At 42.9% G+C, this 17668-nt stretch overlaps 2 protein-coding genes and 1 non-coding gene across 3 annotated transcripts in view; 2 read left to right on the top strand and 1 right to left on the bottom strand.

The window, feature by feature from the left end:
• Positions 1-6207: 6207 nt before the first annotated feature.
• On the bottom strand, positions 6208-9455 carry Rpl7 (ribosomal protein L7). Its single transcript, XM_026397309.2, has 7 exons — positions 9357-9455; positions 8445-8553; positions 8033-8199; positions 7413-7550; positions 7179-7288; positions 6547-6756; positions 6208-6271 (listed from the first exon to the last, which is right to left on the bottom strand). Exons 1-6 carry the CDS (start codon positions 9401-9403, stop codon positions 6548-6550), a joined length of 780 nt encoding a protein of 259 aa, XP_026253094.2. The 5' UTR covers positions 9404-9455; the 3' UTR covers positions 6208-6271; position 6547.
• Positions 9456-10295: 840 nt separating this feature from the next.
• Positions 10296-17668, top strand: part of Rdh10 (retinol dehydrogenase 10) — a 28710-nt gene continuing 21337 nt past the window's right edge. Inside the window, exons 1-2 of the mRNA XM_026397308.2 lie at positions 10296-11326; positions 12896-13131. Of these exons, the coding sequence (XP_026253093.1) occupies positions 11038-11326; positions 12896-13131 (525 nt within the window). The 5' untranslated portion in view covers positions 10296-11037. The remainder of the gene's footprint in view (positions 11327-12895; positions 13132-17668) is intronic.
• On the top strand, positions 15050-15122 carry Trnat-ugu (transfer RNA threonine (anticodon UGU)). The gene has a single exon. It is a non-coding gene; the product is annotated as a tRNA-Thr (tRNA).

The following is a 17668-nucleotide window of genomic DNA, read 5'->3' as shown; positions in this document are numbered from 1 at the left end:
CATCACTGTAGGCATCAGACCGTACCAATTACACAGAAGTTAGTGAAGTAAAGAAATTAACATCAAACACAGGATCTCATTTCCTCCTCAAACTACCCACCTGTTATGGTTGGAATACAAAGCATCCCCCAAAAGCTCCTGTGTTAAGTAGTAAGAGAAATGATTATGTTATGAGAGCTGTAACCTAATCAATCCATCCTAATTTTGAATGTGCTAGGTGCTAAAGGTATGTGGGGTGGCTGGAAGAAGTTAAGAGGATGTGCCCTCAGAGATTATATCATGTCACTTCTGCCCCCCCCCCAATAAGCTGAGCATCTTTCTGTTTCATCTTTGGCCAAGAGTGGTGGCTGACCATAGACTATGCATGGGCTGAACCTCGGAAACTGAGCCAAAATAAACTTTCTCCTCTAAGTTGTTAGGTCAGGTATTTGGTTATAGGGATGAAAAGCTAACACACCAAAGAAACATAAATTTCAGCCAATGACTAAGCAGGAATTCAAATCCTACAAGGAACATAGGCATTGGAGTGAAACTGGATTCTAATATTGACTCTGCCCTTCAATAGCTACATAATCATTGGGTCCTGCCTCTGACCCTCATAAGGTGTATAAAGAATAAATTTTAAAACACTCGCAAAGTGTTCAGCACAATGACTGACATGTAATAAACACCAAGCATAAACTATTTTTTAAATTAATAAACATTTTTCCTTATCATGGCCTGCTGATGAAAAGTTAATTCACAATTTTTTAAAAAGATGTTTAAATTTTTTTAATTGTGTATTTTGATACTGGAACAAGTAAAGGGTATGCAATTGGGAAAAGGTTATTCATTATTTTCTTTTAGATTTATACTTAAAATTTTTTTAGTTTTAAAATATACATATAATTATACATAAAAAGCATTATAATTATACATAAAAACAATTTTTTGAAAGCAAGATCCAACCAAAATTGGAACTGTACATATATCTGAGCCTGCAATTCTGCTTTAAGGAATTTATTCTATAGAACTGTTCCTGGGTGTAAGAATGTTCATTGTTGCATTGTTTATAATAGGGAAAAAAAGGAACTAATCTCAAGTGGAAGAGTGGTTACATAAATTGATACATCTATAGTATGAAATACTCAGTACACCCCCTTAAGAATAAAATTCATATGGAAGGTTTCTCTGAACCTTAATTGGAAAAGCAATTTTTCAAAAGAATCCATACATAATTCCATTCATGACCAAAAAATAAAGAATGTAAGGATGAACACTAAATTAACTCTAACTGGGGTTAAAGAGAAAGTAGTGGAAAATAAAGAAGGCATTCATTCATCTCCAACTCTATATACTGTGGTGTTCCCATGAAAAGTACCAATGCACTATAATGTAATTTCAAAACTGTAAGGAAGAATTTTAAAATGAAAATGTCAGAAGTATTTTTTAAAATAAAATTCTAATAGCATACATATGCATACACAGTTGTATTTAAAGAGCAGAGATTTTTGTGCTTTAGGGAGTATAATGCTTTAAAATTGTTTGCAAAATTGTTTGCATTTATCCAGAGAGAGGCTCTACAGTTTCCATGATATCTATAACCCCAAAAAGGCTAGATGAAAAGATGACAATAGAAGTCTACCTGCAATGCAACTATTTTCTAGTAGCTTTAAGCCCTAGTGAAAAAAGTAGCACACAAATGATAGGTAAATCAGAACAAGCCAAAATTGGAAATGAAAACTGGGTTATGACAATCTAATAGGGTCAGCCTCCAAAGTCCTGGCCCATCTGGTTGGGTGCCAAGTGTGGGAGAAAGGCAGATACATGGCAATCAAAGAAGGAAGTAAGCACATCCCACACTCCCTTAAGGTTTAAGTTCTGGGAGGGGTGGAGAGTGAACCTGTAAGGGTGTGTCCACTTAATGAATAGATAAGTGGACGGTATCAGAAGGGGAGAGGGAATGGAATTTACATATCTAGCAAGCAAGCTTTCTTCTCCTGGTTCATTCCCCATCTCCTGTCACCAGACCCTTCAGTGTATACTTGATCAGGTCCTTGTGACTAGTTCTTTCTGGCAGCTCCACTTTAGAGGAACCAGCCCAGGTGTCTCTCTAGGTCGTTTTCCCCCTTCTTGGGAGGGGACTCATCCTCCCTCTCAGGCCTGACCCGGAAATGTCCCGGCCCTCCCAACCTCCAACGCCTTGGGGCTAGATGGCCAGGCGGCCAGGCACCCGCACTCACTGTCCCTGCAGCTCCTCGTATGAGAGGAAGGGCTTCTTGTGGTGCCGGGCCCGTGGTAAAAAGGGGGGTAGTTCTGGCAGCGACGACTGCAGTGGGGGTAACGGGCAGCGCGGGAGCCAGTGGCGGCCCTGTGCCGACTCGAGCTCCTGGCCCAGCCCGGCCACGTTGCTGTGCTGTCCACAGTGGTGGGACGAGGCAGTCGGCCGCGCACTCGCACGGGAGCTGCTCTCAGGACAAGCATGCTCATGCTCGGCGGCCGGCAGCCCTGCGATGCTGGGCAGCGTGGCTCAGCTCCGCCCGGTCCGGGGCAGCTGCAGCCACGCCCGTCCAATGCGCGCATTGGTTGCTAGGCGCCTGTCGCCTGGGGCTACGGGCTCCGCTCTACCGGGTTGCAGGCCAGTCCTGCAGAGGAAGGGACCTAGCCTTAAGGGACCAGGGTGGTTGCCTGCGTAAGATTAAGAGGCTGCACCAGAGGTCACTGCTTGGGGTGCTGAGGTGAGCAAGTGCTGAAACAAGGCTGGTTTTATCAGCGGTCAGTTGTGACACAACACGACGGGAAGGTTAGGTAATGGGCAATCAGACAGGTGTATGTAGTTTCTGGGTTGTTTGCTCATCAGCTAGTACCAAGGGCTAACTTTTCAGATTTAAAGTAATCAGGCTTTCATGGGTATTTTAACCCGTACTCTTTGATTCCTTTGAAAACTAGGGTGTCCCCTTTTAAGGCACAGCACACTAATTTTGCACAGTAGGATCTAAAGCCTCAGCACTTTGCCAAATTGTTTTTTGACACCTCCTCTCTACTAGAGCTATAAACTGCACATGATATGGTTTGACTCCAGGGAGACTGCTCAACACATTCATGCTTCAATTTTCCAACGCAAATTAGACCTGGAACTTAAGTGGCCCAACACTTAGAACCACTTACATAGAATTATGTGGATGAAAGCAGCATTGGGACTCAATGATTGTAATCAAACCTTTATTACTAAATGGTTTCTTTTCATCCCTTTTTTTTGGGGGGGGGCATTGAACTCAGGGGCACTCGGCCATTGAGTCATATTCTTCAGCTGTATTTTATTTAGAGAAAGGATGTCACTAAGTTGCTTAGTGCTTTACTAAATTGCTGGTACTGGTTTGATCCTCCTGCCTCAGCCTCCAGAGCCACTGGATTACAGATGTGTGCCACCAGGCTCAACCTCATATCCTCTTGGTCATTACATTCCTACTTGAAACTTCTGCCATTTCTGTTCTATCATCAGGGGTCTGAATTCTACCTCCTTTGTGAAAGCTTCCAGCTACATAGATAGCATAAATGGTATTCTCTTAACATGTTCTATTACTAAATGAAGTCTTCCCCACTCCTCTTACCATTCCCCATCACCAAATACCCAATGACTGCAACTGGAGACTCAAAATTTTAAATGGCTTAAGAGGTTAGAGCTAAGTGCCTACAATGTACCAGGCATTTTAAATATTAAGTCTTACACTGGGGAAAATGAATTCCAGATAGAAATGCTATAGCTGGAAGCAGAGATGCACACCTGTAATCCCAGCAACTCAGCAAGGTCCTCTCTCAAAACACCAGTTCAGTGGTTAGGAGCATCTTCGTTCAATTCCCAGTAACAAAAAACAAGAACAGACTGCTCTGACATCAAATCTGTCAAAACAGTGGGGGGAGTGGGGGTGGTGTGTGCCTAGAATCCTGGCAACTTGGGAGGCTGAGGCAGAAGGATCCCAAGTTTAAAGCCAGCCTCACCATTTCAGTGAGGCCCTCAGCAACTTGCCAAGATCCTGTCTCAAAATAAAAAGGGCTGGGGATATGGCTCAGTGGTTAAGCACCTTGGATTCAATCCTCAGTACCAAAAAGTGGACAATATATATCTAAACCCCAAAAAAGAAAGGAATAGAAAGTTGTCCATCTTCCTGTGGAGCTGGGCGCCAAAAGATATCAGGAGGCTCTGTACATCCCTGTAGCACTCAGCTTACCATTTGTTGTCCATTTCATCCATCAGATAAAGTAGAGGCTATTTTATATTGCTCCCAGTTATACATTTGAAGTGCTCAAATTTACTACCAATACCAAACATTTACATTAAATTTTCACTGAAATCCTATTAAAACTGATGCCATCATTTCCCCTATTTTGCTAATTAAGAAACTAAACAGGACTTATTGGCCCAGACTGAGACTAGATGTGAACACAAGCAGCTTGGTGCCAAACTTGCATTCTTAATCTAGACAACCAAAAAACAAGCCTACAAATAAATACTAAGTAAGGGGCTGGGGATGTGGCTCAAGCAGTAGTGAGCTCGCCTGGCATGCGTGCGGCCCAGGTTCGATCCTCAGCACCACATACCAACAAAGATGTTGTGTCCGCCAAGAACTAAAAGAATAAATATTAAAAATTCTCTCTCCTCTCTCTTTTAAAATAAATACTAAGTAAAATGGAAATCAAGAGATTAGGTGACTTTTTGATCCTACTAGGTGCCAAGATTCACATGAATGGGTAAGTGGAACATCCCTTTGCAAATTTAAAGAGGTAGGATTCAATAAGGTGCCAACCAGCATCTCCACAGTTCACAAAATATTTTCATACCCACACATTTCTATCCTCAGTTCATTTCACTTTATGCCCTAGGAAACTGCTGTCACCAGCAGACAGCAACGTTGTAAATTTTTCCTACTTACCTCCATACTCTCTACAACTATCTTTTGATTTCCTAATCACCCTGCATGAGCTTCAGAGTGGACAATCCTGGATCTCTACAATCCCTTCCCTGTTTCTCCACTCTGGTTCTATTTACAAGATGATATATCAATATAAATCCAGTGACTAACAAATATAGCACTCGGGTGGTGGTAGGGAGTTGAGAGAAGATGCTATATATGGAGACAGAGATGTGTGGTAACCCTTCATACTTTCTGCTCATTTTTGCTGTAAACCTAAAACTGCTCTTAAAACCTGGAAGTCAACCACGGTCAAACATCTTCTGAAATACTCCTCCATTTCAGGACAGTGGATGTGTGAAGACAGGGGTTTGGTACTCGTTTAACAGCAAAAAGAGGATAAGCTTCAAAACTCTTTGGCTCCACCTAGAGATTAACATACTATATGTATTTTTTTTTACACTGATCCTACAGTTCACTATAACAAATCTCTGACAAAACACAGATATTCTTACAAACATGTAACATGAAATTTATGAAATACTGTTTTTTTTTCTCCAGAATTCATGAACTCTTAAGAAACTAAGGCAGAGAAATAGCTTCTGGATCATAAATAATTTAAAGAAATTCCTAATGTATTTGTCTAGAAACTTCAATTACTGAAAATCAGTTAATGATTCTGGTTTAATAGTGCCAAAAAAAATCAACAAGGGATAAATTTCACATTGCTGCAATAAGGTCTCAGCAATAAAATCAATGACTACATGGGGGCTGGGGTTATTACTTAGTGGTGGAGTGCTCACCTAGCATGTGAGGCACTGGGTTTGATCCTCAGCACCACATAAAAATAAAATAGATATTGTGTCCACCTAAAATTAAAAAAAACATTCAGTGACTACAAAAACTTTGCTTTCGTTGTATACTTTGTTATCCTCTACATGTAAAGACTTTTTATTTCAAAGTTTTGCTCACTCATTTCAACTGCCAAGTGTTTTAATTTCACTTCTACTTAATATCCACAATGTAATAATGGAATTACTAATATCTCTTCTAAATTTGGGCAAAAGATGCAAAATAAGAATGAAAAAATGGAATACAAAAGGAAAAATAACACATTCACACAGTAGTTTTCAGACAAGCCAGTGTCTGAGACATGGGACTTCAGCAATTAAATGTGTATGATAAAATGTTTTTTCACAACATAAAAACTTGACCCAGGTTTTCTGTTGATATGACTGAATTCGTATACATCAAGATTCACCATCATAAAAAAAGATTCACCATCATAGCTGAAGGAAGGCAGAGGCAGACTAACAAATCACCAATACATTGAGAGCAGGTTTTATTAACTGACCAGATTACAAAAATACCATGGTAGATACCTGAAAGGGAAAGAAAACAAACCTATTAAAGACTCTTAGCAGCTAAAGATTAACATTAAATTAGGGGTATTTTTAAGGACACCCAACTTCCATTTTTAAATTGATAAAAAGGAGGGGGGCTTCCTTCCCTCCAGAAATGTCTTCAAAAGGAAGGAGAGGAGTAACTAAACCAACTAATCATATATCACCCCTCCCCCACTGAAGAGTACTGATTATATTCAAAATCACATTAAATTATTAAGACTACTACTTTCTCCCAGGATGCAGTTTCTCACCTTAGTTCATCCTTCTAATAAGCCTGTTGATCTGGTCTTCCCTGTTGCCAGCATCTCCACCTTCTACAAAATGGGTGGTCTTTTTCTTCATTCCACCTCTTGGAGAAGACAATTTGAAGGGCCACAGGAAGTTATTTGCTTCTTTGAAGCGTTTTCCAACAGTGTAGATCTCATGAATCAGATCTTCCATGCAGATGATGCCATATTTACCTGGAAAAAAATTCATTTGTGATTGCTTAAATTTTAAGGCATACAAAAAAGCACATTTACAAGCTGAGCTAAATGCAAATCAAAAGTAAACAGAATCATGTATACCGTATACCTAAAAAAGAAAAAAAAAAGAAGTAAACAGAAGGGCGCCATATTGCATGCTTATGTCTGAGTCACTGGGATTACTGGCACAGGCAGAGACAGAAAACAGAAGTTTGAGGACACTGTCTCAAGATAAAAACTAAAGGGCTGGGATGTAGCTCAGTGCCAAAGCACCCGTGCAATGAAATTATCTCATGTTTTCTTTAATGAAGGATTATAGGAAATAATGTGAAGATTCATTAGTGAGAAAATTAAGGACATGAGAGGCCATAAAATTTCACCATCTAATATCAAACTTCCCCCAAACAAAAAGAACCTACCAAGAGATCGAGCAATCAAAGCGTTATCTGTCAAGGCAATTCTTTTCTTATTGATTTTGCCGTATCCACGCTTGTAGATTAGTTCATTCACTGATTTCAGGTTTGGGTACCTGAAATACAAAAAGCAGACGTACATGATCAAAGAAAAAGGTTACTGCTATCAAAACATCTAAATTTCACCTCACTATACCAGTCTATTTGCCAAGCAGAAATCCAAGAAAAAAAGGCACTTACCCCCATGCAATGTAAGGTTCCACGATCCTCAGCATGTTAATTGAAGCCTTGTTGAGCTTCACGAAGGTGCCATTGAAGATCTGGCGAAGGCGAAGAAGTTGTAACACCTTCCGAACCTTTGGGCTCACACCATTGATACTGCAGTGAAAAGGGATCAAAAAAAAAATTTTTTTATCAGTTTTTACTGCAACTGACAGAAAACTAAAAAAAACTGATCACACATATCCCACAAAAACCAAATATCACTGATGTTTTTCCTCTTTACCCTATAATTCCCACCAACCTGCTTCCTCTCCAACTATTTTTTGGTAAGTACCAGTAAAAGGTCCTGACTTGTGTTATCACCTATCTTTGTTATAGCACCATACTGACTGTACACTTTAACTTCTTTTGAAATCAACTGACAGGACCCTGAACTCCTCCTGATTTAATTAAAGTAGACAGGAGCTTTAGGACAGGGCTTGTAACTAACCCCTTAAAATGACACCCATGCTTTTTTCTAGTCACACCTGAGCATTGTTATTCCCATGTTTTAGATAAGTCCTTCCTGAATTAACAGGAAATTTTACTGAGGCTTCTAAAATTCCCTTTAAACCAGATACAGTAAAAACTGAACTTACCCTCTGATCCTGATAACAAATGCCAATTTGGGTTCTGCAGGTACATAGAAGTTGCCCGCTTTTCTTGCCATTCTAGCCATCCGAATCTCTGTTCTGTACATTTGCCTATATTCCTTGTGGTAATGTTTGGCTTTTTCATAGATTAGCTTCCTCCTTGCCTTTCGAAGCTGAAAAACAATTACCAATTATTCATGATTCTTAACTCCCAAACAATTTGCAATAGCAATTTTTAAAATAATCTTCCCTTGAAATTTTTCTTGCCACAGTACAGTTAACATTCCCAAAAACTACATTAGGAAGCTTCAAGCAATTCCTTGGTACAACAGTGAAGTAAACAAGTCTAGCTAAGAACTTTCACTTCATTCTCCATCCCACATGGACTCCTCTCAAAGCTGAGTGCATCCAAACTTACCATTTTTTGGGCAAACTTCTTCCTCAGGCGCTTTACCTTCAGCTCTGCATAATTCCTTCGCTTTTTCTTAAGAGTTTCTGGCACAGCAGGAACCTTCTTTTTCTTCTCTCTGTCATTAGCATACAAAGAATATTATCAATAGTTCAGAAACCTTTCTGCCTTGCATCACTCCCATGCTGTACTGAGCAAAGTGTTATCACATGGGGCATCAGTGGCTCTTCACCATCACTGGTATCTTAAAGTTACCCTAACATGCTCCAGTCTAACAGAATTTTTAAATTTCCTTCAGTAATTTTCGCCCTCTAACACACATTTCAGATAAACCACAACCGCAAATGTGACATTAACAGAACGAATATTCCAGCTCCAGTCCTGGCCTCCAACAATTATACCTAAGAAAATATACCTAGAAAATATCTACACAAGATGTATCAAAACCTTAAGACTGCTACAAAGACACCTAACTTTCTGCCTAAAGAACCTGGGATTCTCAAAAATAAAAAGGCCAAATTCCACTCTGGTTCAAGTCCCAAGCCACGCATACTGAAAGCAAAGGCCTGTAAGCAAAAACGCCTGGGCCAAGTACTAAGCAAGGATGAATTCAACTCAAGAGGTTTTGTACCGGCCTCGATATACCTCGGTTCCATCGAGGGATGGACCTCTGCCCAACCGGCTTGGATGCACACATAAATTCTGCGCTGGTACCTCGTTCCCGGTACTTCCAAAACCTTCACCCTATGGCCGCCCGCATCCCATCCCAGCCCGGGGTCCCTACTGGTGTCATGGAGCGTCACAAACACACAGATAAGTGGGAAAAGGTAAGAAGTACAACCAGACAGGGAAAAACTGAGACAAATGGCCTATATTTTCGGGGATGGAGAAGGATTCTCGAGAGGACGAGGAGTAACTTACTCGGCACCCTCCATGGTTCCAGCCGGAAAAAGAGGAAGTTGGCGCATGCGCACTGCCCACTTAAAGACGGCGAGAGAAGCCCCACGATTTATAGGCGTCCTAAAATAAGCCGGAAAAGAACTCAGAGCTGAGAGCCCACCTTGAAGTTGCAAAATTAAGAAATGCCCGATTTAGCTTCTTCCAATCAACTTTTGGGGGAAACTTTTGTGGGAAAAGCAAATGCAGTAGTTAGACTTTAATCAATTCAAGTGCAAAGAGTGGTGACACATTGACTGCTCGGGGTCCTAATCCCTAGGTTGCGTTGACAGGATTAGCTCGACTTCCACCTTGTAAATTAACCAAATAACACGCCCCTGGGGAATAAACTACAAACCCCGGCATGCATCACTCCATGGTCCGCTCGACGGGAGGGAGACGCCTGACCAGGGCTGTGGGTGACTACCGGGGTGGTGATTTCAGCCAGGAAAATGAGAGCCTTTGGGATAATGTCCCAAACAGGTAGCAGCGATTCGAAGCCACTTTTGGCCGCTTCTCAACTCTCTGCCACCCGTAGTCAGACTCTGGCACCCGCCTTGCCGCGCTGCCGAGGTCCTTCTCGTTGTCCTCCAGCCTGCAGGGCTGTCTTCCTCAGCGCCTGATCGCAGGCGGGGCAGTCCGAAGTCCCCTGGCTAACGAAAGTGGCAAGACCGGGAAGAGCGAGGACGCGAGGGCCAGGGGATGATGGCCGGGGCTCCGCCGACCGCGCGGCCTGACAGGCGGAGGCAGGGACGACCTACGGCAGGGGGCGTGAGCTGCGAAGGGAGGTGCAATGAGAGCTGGAGACTGCGGCCACGGCCGTGTGAGTGGGGCTGCCCCGCGCGGCTCGGCGGACGACGGGCGGAGGGCTGGGGGCTGGGCCGGGGGCGGGGTGCGCCCGGGGGCGGGGAGGGCCGAGCGGAGGGAGGGCCGAGCCGATGCCGCCGCCGGCTCTTCCCCGTCGCGGGTTATATAGCGCGGAGCGTGGAACCCTCTCACAGCCGGCCGGGAGCGCTCCAACTTGCAAGCGGCGCTGTGCTGCGGAGCCCGGTACCCGAGTGACAGCCGCGGGGAGTGCAGGGCAGGGGGACACGAGACCGCAGGGGCAGCTGCAAGCCGTTGGGCAGCGCTCGCCTGAACCTACCGAGTCCCCTCTTTCCGGCGCTCCGCTGCCCCGCACCCCACTCTCCCACCCTCTCGCAACTTGGGTCAAGTTGACAACTCCTGCGGCAGCCGGCCAGCCGGTGCGGTCTCCACCGCTCATTCCTTCCCCGGGGTGAGAAGGAGCCGCTGCGCCGGCTCCGGGGACGCTCGGGCGGCGGCAGCTTGGCCATGAGGGCAGTGCGCGTCGCCTAACTCACGGCTGTCACCGCCGCTGCAGCGGGACCGGCCGGCAGGACTCTCCGGGACAGGCGGGCGGCCGCCGGCAGGAGGCGCCGAGCCGGGCGGCAGCCGCGGCGGGCACAGCCCGGGGCCACTGCGCGGAGCCCAGCACCGCGCTAGCAGAGAGCGGCGCCGCGCACTGTGGTCCGGCGGGCACCTCGGGGACAGGCGCGGGGTGCAGCCTTCTGGTCGCGGCCGCTCTGACAAGGGCTCCTTTGGTGTGCCTGGCGCGGGGTGGGCGCGGATAGGGGCTCTGGGCTCGCGCGGGCCCCCGGGCGTCGCGATGAACATCGTAGTGGAGTTCTTCGTGGTCACTTTCAAAGTGCTCTGGGCGTTCGTGCTGGCCGCGGCGCGCTGGCTGGTGCGGCCCAAGGAGAAGAGCGTGGCCGGCCAGGTGTGCCTTATCACGGGCGCCGGCAGCGGCCTGGGCCGTCTCTTCGCGCTTGAGTTCGCCCGGCGCCGGGCGCTGCTGGTGCTCTGGGACATCAACACGCAGAGCAACGAGGAGACGGCGGGCATGGTTCGCCACATCTACCGCGACCTGGAGGCAGCTGATGCCGCCGCGCTGCAAGGTAACTCGGACTCATGCCCGAGCATTGTTGGGTAAAACCTCTCCCCTCCGTGCACTCTCCCCTGGAAGGTCCCCAAATCCCACTGTCATGGTCAGCCCCCGCTCTAGAGAAAAAGAATACCCTATCATTCTTTTGGAAAACGAGTGGAATTTACCCCCTAATAAAAGAGAATGATCACCGCACTATTGGAAGGAGGAAAGTGTGCCAAACCCAGCCCTTTAAGGAGGTCCGTCCCTTTGGGGACGACTCTGGTGTTTCCTATGCCCTCTGAGCCTAGGGAAGGCAGAAGGAACTTGTTACCTCAGGATGAATTCCTTAAGAAATGTCTCTTGCTTGCATTCGCATGATGGGAAACAGAAGCGTCTTTGAGAAGTTGTTCCTAGACTGGACTGTATCAGTGTATATGTGTTACTGCGGTCTGAACCCCTTAGAAGAGGGCAGTATTGATGGTTTCGCTATAACTTTAGCCAAAAGAAAATAATTACATTGTTTCGCCTGCGATAAGTAAGTGCTTTAGTTACTACAGACCCCAGCATGACTGAGAGATGACCTGCCTCTTGAGAAAGTTATTGAAGGATTTCAGCTTCATGAATTCATGTAAATTTCTTTCATGTTTCTGGTCACCCCAATCTGCATTTTTTGTATAACCTGAATCTGAGACTTAAGAAGAAGACAATGAAGAAGAAAAAGCCTAAGTGGAAACTGTAACCAAACATAAAATATTGGTCCAGGAAAATTTGATGATTGTTCTTGCTTTTTGACAGAAGTTTTCATTTCCAGGAGAAATATTGAACTATATGAATATTTATTTGAGTGCCACTCTTTCTCTCTGTCCACCATTTGTTACAGACTTCTTGGCACCTGCTTTCTTGATTTAAATTTGGAAATGATGCTAGTGTGAAGGGGTAGCAAATACAGATTGTGTGTGTTCCCTTCCAAAACCCAAAGGATAAGGGTTTCCAGAGAAGAGATTTTGTTTTTAAGCCATTCAAGTTTTTATGTGGCCCATTAATTTATGTTCCACCCCAATAAGAACAAGTCAGGGCCCCTACTTTTTCATGAGAAACTTTAAATTCATTTTTTGCCTATGGATGAATTCAGATTACATCTTTGATTTATGAACTTTAAAGTGAATTTCTATTTTAATGGTGCTCATACTGAATTAAGAGCTATTTCTGGTCAATTTCCCCCAGCTTCCCCTCCCACCCCCCAAAATAGGAATGTGTAATGTGTGTGCATGTTATTCTCTGGGCTGAGATCTGTTCTTTGCAGGTGTCTTTAGCTCCAGCAAGCTGATCCCATGTGGTCTACTTGTTTTGGGCTTGTCACAATTACATGACTTTCCCTTAAGCAAAGTTATCCAGTAAATTGCTGCAATTTCCAAAGACTGGGGGGAGGAAAGCAGCTGTAAGTTCAGTCATTGGCAAGCCTTGTGGTGTCAGAAATTTGAAGCTCACTGTAGTACTTTTGTTTTGTGTGATCTTTGTCCTTCTGATTGCTATGTGACTCACTTTCTGTACCTCCTTCTCTGTTCCATTTTCTCCCCCTCATCTGGACTTCTGAGGACAGCTGGGAATGGTGAGGAAGAAATTCTGCCCCACTGTAACTTGCAGGTTTTTACCTACACCTGTGATGTGGGGAAAAGGGAGAATGTCTACTTGACCGCTGAAAGGGTCCGCAAAGAGGTTGGTGAAGTCTCAGTCCTGGTCAATAATGCTGGCGTGGTCTCTGGACATCACCTTCTGGAATGTCCTGATGAGCTCATTGAGAGAACCATGATGGTCAACTGCCATGCACACTTCTGGGTAAATATAAACCTTTTTTTTTTTTTTTTTTTTTTTTTAAGTCCTGGGCCCTCTTTGAGAAGGATAGAGATCTCAGTGCCAGCCTGAAAGCCACCTGTACTCCCATCACCGAGCCTCCTAATGAGCTATTCCCCCATGGTGAATTTCATTGTATGTTGGTTACTATTAAATCATTACTTTCTCCTCTCCCCCAAATTCAGTATTTCTTGAGAGGGTAAAAGACTTAACATTGTGAACTAGTTTGAAAAATTGCCATAAAAATAACAAGAGAGAGTATAAAACCCTGGGTTTGTTTATTTTACTTTCCACAGAGTTTATAAAACATTGGTTGTTCTTATGAATTCCTAAAGTCAGGGTTTAGGCTTCCAAATTACTGCTCAGCCATATTTTAGAAAGTGCCAAAGATTCTGAGATCAGCATTTGTGGTCCACTGGGAGTGATCAGGCCACCCTGGCCATCACTTATCTTCACCAGGATCCACAGCATTGTCCTGTTGGAGGACATCTCAGGACTTTTTCAGCTTGGAAAAATTTCTCAAATGAGAACATAAGTCACCTTGATAGGACCACAGAGCGGGGAGGGCATCATGAGACCTGTTGAGCTGTGGACTTCAACAATGTGAACTTCTTGCCAGCAGAGCTATGTAGCATCTAGGAATTGGGTGGTGGTGGGGGCTGTCTGCTTGGAGGGACAAAGTAACCATAACTTTTCAGCTGGATTATCTTTAATAAAGGCAGATGTGAAGCTCTCCTCTGTAATTCTGTGCACTGTTAACCCACTTTATGCTTTTTTTCCCTCATAGTATTTTCCCTTTTGTAGACAGGTTGAATCCAATAAAGAAGAAGTAGAGAGTGCTGGGAGTGTAGCTCAGTGGTAGAACACTAGCACATGTTGGGCTTGGTTTGATCCCTAGCACTACAAAAAAATAATAAAATAATAATAATAATAATAATAATAATAATAAGTAGAGGGATAAGGAGATAGGGTTTTATATTATTTTCCATGGGCAGATTAGTCTTCTAATAGAACACAACAAAGAACTATTTCTCCTAAATAGGTCACATTAAACCCCTTAATTTTTTAGCAACTGCTTAAAAACTTAATCTGGCTTTAGAAGTACTTATTTACATGTTGCTTATCCAATAGCAAGCCTATTCTCTGATCCTGGAAGAAGCTTATTTTGATGTTTTATTTTTTAAACATGAGCTTCATTTCCTTTCAGAACCTCTAGAAATGAACATATAAATAACCTGAGCTAACTCATGTCCATGTTTTGAATGAGTAAGAAGATAAAGTTTAGGGAAATGTGAATGTGCCTCTGTGTGTACATGCATGTCAGTGTGTGTTGGTTATGTGCAGTGGGTATGGGGAGCTGAATTAAAGGTGTTTTTTTGGTTTTGTTTTTTTCTGGCAACAAGTATCAAAGGGTTGGTTTAGGTGAGTAAATGCTAGTCCAACTAAATAAACTTGGCAGTATACTCTATCAAGAATCTTGTATGATTATAATTCTGACTAAAACAAAAAACTGCTATTTGGAACAAAAGACAGACATAAATTGCAGGTGTAATGTAGTTTCCATATTTGAAGAATGGTAAAAGTGAACTGTGTTGATTTCAGTCAATGCATCAGCCTTCCTTAAACAGATACACAGCTGTCAGTACCATAGTGTGCACCACAGGCAACTGGGAATTGTTTTTTTTCCAGTAACCTTTGACTGAGATGATGCAAGATTTCCTAACTTTTACCTACACCAAGTACTCTGAAGTTTCACCTCCCTGACTGTTCTCTGATTATTTTGTTGACTTGTAAAATTTCAAATGTAATCAGACTTTGGGTACCAGGGATTAAACTCAGGGGCGCTTAACCACTGAACCACATTCCCACCTTTTTTTTTTATTTTAAGACAGGATCTCGGGCTGGGGATATAGCTCAGTTGGTAGAGTGCTTGCCTTGTATGCACAAGGCCCTGGGTTCAATCCCCAGCACTACCAAAAAAAAAAAAAAAAAAAAACAGGATCTCACTAAGTTACTTAAGGTCTCCTTAAATTGCAGAGGCTGCCCTTGAATTTGCAATTCTCCTGCCTCAGTTTCTCAACCGATAAGATTATAGGCAAGCACCACCTCATCTGAATGTAACCAGATTTTTAAAGAAACCCCATATAGTCTTGGGTGAAAAAATATTTATAATAGGAGAACATCTTGTCTTCCCTAGACATACTATAAAATGAGTACTAATGTGTTAGGCTCAGAAAATCCATAGCCTCAGCTTTAGAAATGCACATAAATTGAAATATTGTATTTTTCTTTTTCTCTACATCCCCAGCTACTTTCAGATTTTATTTTGAGATAAGTTCTAAATTGTCTAGGCTAGCCTCAACCTTCTAATCCTGGTGGCCTCGACCTCCCCAGTAGCTGGGATTATAGGTATGTGCCACCATGCCCAGATAATATACTGTACTTCTAAGATTAGGTTCCTTTTTTTTTTTTTTTCCCTGATACGAGGGATTGAACTCAGGAGTGCTTAACCACTGAGACACATCCCTATCCCCAACCCTTTTTATTTTCTATTTCGAGACAGGGTCTCACTAAGTTGCTTTAGGGTCTTGCTAAGTTGCTGAAGCTGGCTTTGAACTTGTAATCCTCCTGTTTCCGCCTCCCCAGCCACTGGGATTACAGGCATGTGAGCCACCGTGCCTAGTCTACTTTCTAACATAAGGAGGAAATTGAATCACATCTCTAATGGAAAGATTATTCTGAAACTGAATCTGTATACCAAGGAGGAACACAGCACCTTTCTAGCATCCTCACTGTGCCTCAAGATGTTGTTTAACCACACAATTTAGGGAGTTCTTGGAAGCCTTGGTGGTAATGATGTCACTTCATATTAAAATATGGGAGGCTCCTAAATTCTCCAGCTGTTTTTCCCCTAAGCATCTAAACTTAAGAATTATTTTCAATATTGAGTCAGAAAATTCATTTTAGAGTTGGAATTTCTGACTTCTTGCCGAGACTTAAAACCTTTTGAGAAGAAATTGAAAATTTGCAACTAAAATTTAAAAGAAGGTATATTATAGTTTTTACAGTGATTTGGGTGGGAAGGTTAAGTAGTACTGTTGAGAGTACTTTCCTTCCAGTAGTACTCTTAAGCAAAAATGTTAGTGATGATTTTTCAAAGATGTGTTGGCCTGACTTGTGTTGTCTTCCTTCCAGAAAAAATAATGATTATATCTTTTTACTGTGTTTGGGTGAGGGAAAAAAAAAATTCCCTTATACATTTTTAAGTACGTCAGCTGAGCAAAGAGCTTGTTCAATTATTTGAATAGATCATCTTCAGCCAGACTTTTAAGTAGCAGTTAATGTCTGTTTTCGTAGAATAACAAATAGTATGTTGATCCTGACTCAGAGTTAAAGTTATGAACGGTGAAATAGAAGACCATGTCGATATCACTGAAAAGCTGTGGATGTTCCCACTTCCAAACCATTCCTCATACTGGTCTCGCTGCCTGGAATTGCCTCTTTCTCTACTCCCTGTGCCTTTTAAAGTCTAGTCCAAGTTGTCAGTCTACCCTTCCCTCCCCACTGTAGCCCTTCCTGGCATTCTTGGATATCAGAGCTAAAGGATCCTTAGAGACCATCTGGTCCAACCCCTTACTTTCCAAGGAAACTGCACTTAAATGACTCACATAAGGCTTTTCTTTCCCTGGGTGTTTGTTGTTTGTTGTTGTTGTTGTTTGACAGCATTTGTTGTCATTGCCATCCTTTGGTGCATAGTATGGATTTTTGGCATAATTTTGTCTACGTTGTGCCCTATCCCAAAGTAGACGGCAAGCTGTCTGAAGGTAGTTGGTTATATTCATCTGTTTGTTTTCTTCTGCCTGAAACAGAACTTTTTTCTTAAGTCACTCAATAAATATTCAATAATACGTAATACGCTTCTGCTGACATACTTAGAAGATAACCTATTTAGAGAATGCTCATGTGGGTCTATTGCAGTGAACTTTCAAAAGGTAAGTATTATGTTGAACTAACTCAAGCTGATACTTAAAGCATTTAACTCTAGCCCACATTCACTATTTGTATCTCCTTTTGTTTCCTACTGACTTGTGACTTTTCCAGTGGTCCTGCCCCACCTGTATGCTCAATTTTACAGTCGTGTGTTAACTCTGTTCATAGGTGTGAGGCTGAGGACTTTGAGAAAGCTGCTCTTGATATGCCAATTTGAATCAAGCTCCAATTGAATACATACCAACCAATCATTTTTTTCCCAATAACTAGGCCTCAAGGAGAGGACCCCTATAACATTGTTCTGCACAAGTCTGCAGTCTGCTGTGGCACTTCACCATTTAGTGTTGTTCTACTACCAGATTTCCTAGGAATCTTCTCTTGGTCACCAGTCAAGAAGTGATAGCTATGGGGTAGGCTTTGGTGTGCATAATCTGTGAAACACATAGTTGGGAGAAGGCCATTGAGAACAAATGCACTTTAACACTAGCATAGAAATCATTCACATAGGCTCTCTATCTCACTAAAATGAAAA

Source organism: Urocitellus parryii, chromosome 7 (genome assembly GCF_045843805.1).
Source record: "Urocitellus parryii isolate mUroPar1 chromosome 7, mUroPar1.hap1, whole genome shotgun sequence".
NCBI classification, from domain to species: Eukaryota; Metazoa; Chordata; class Mammalia; order Rodentia; family Sciuridae; genus Urocitellus; species Urocitellus parryii.
The sequence above is the reverse complement of the archived record's forward strand: the minus strand, read 5'-3'. Positions and strand labels throughout refer to the sequence as shown.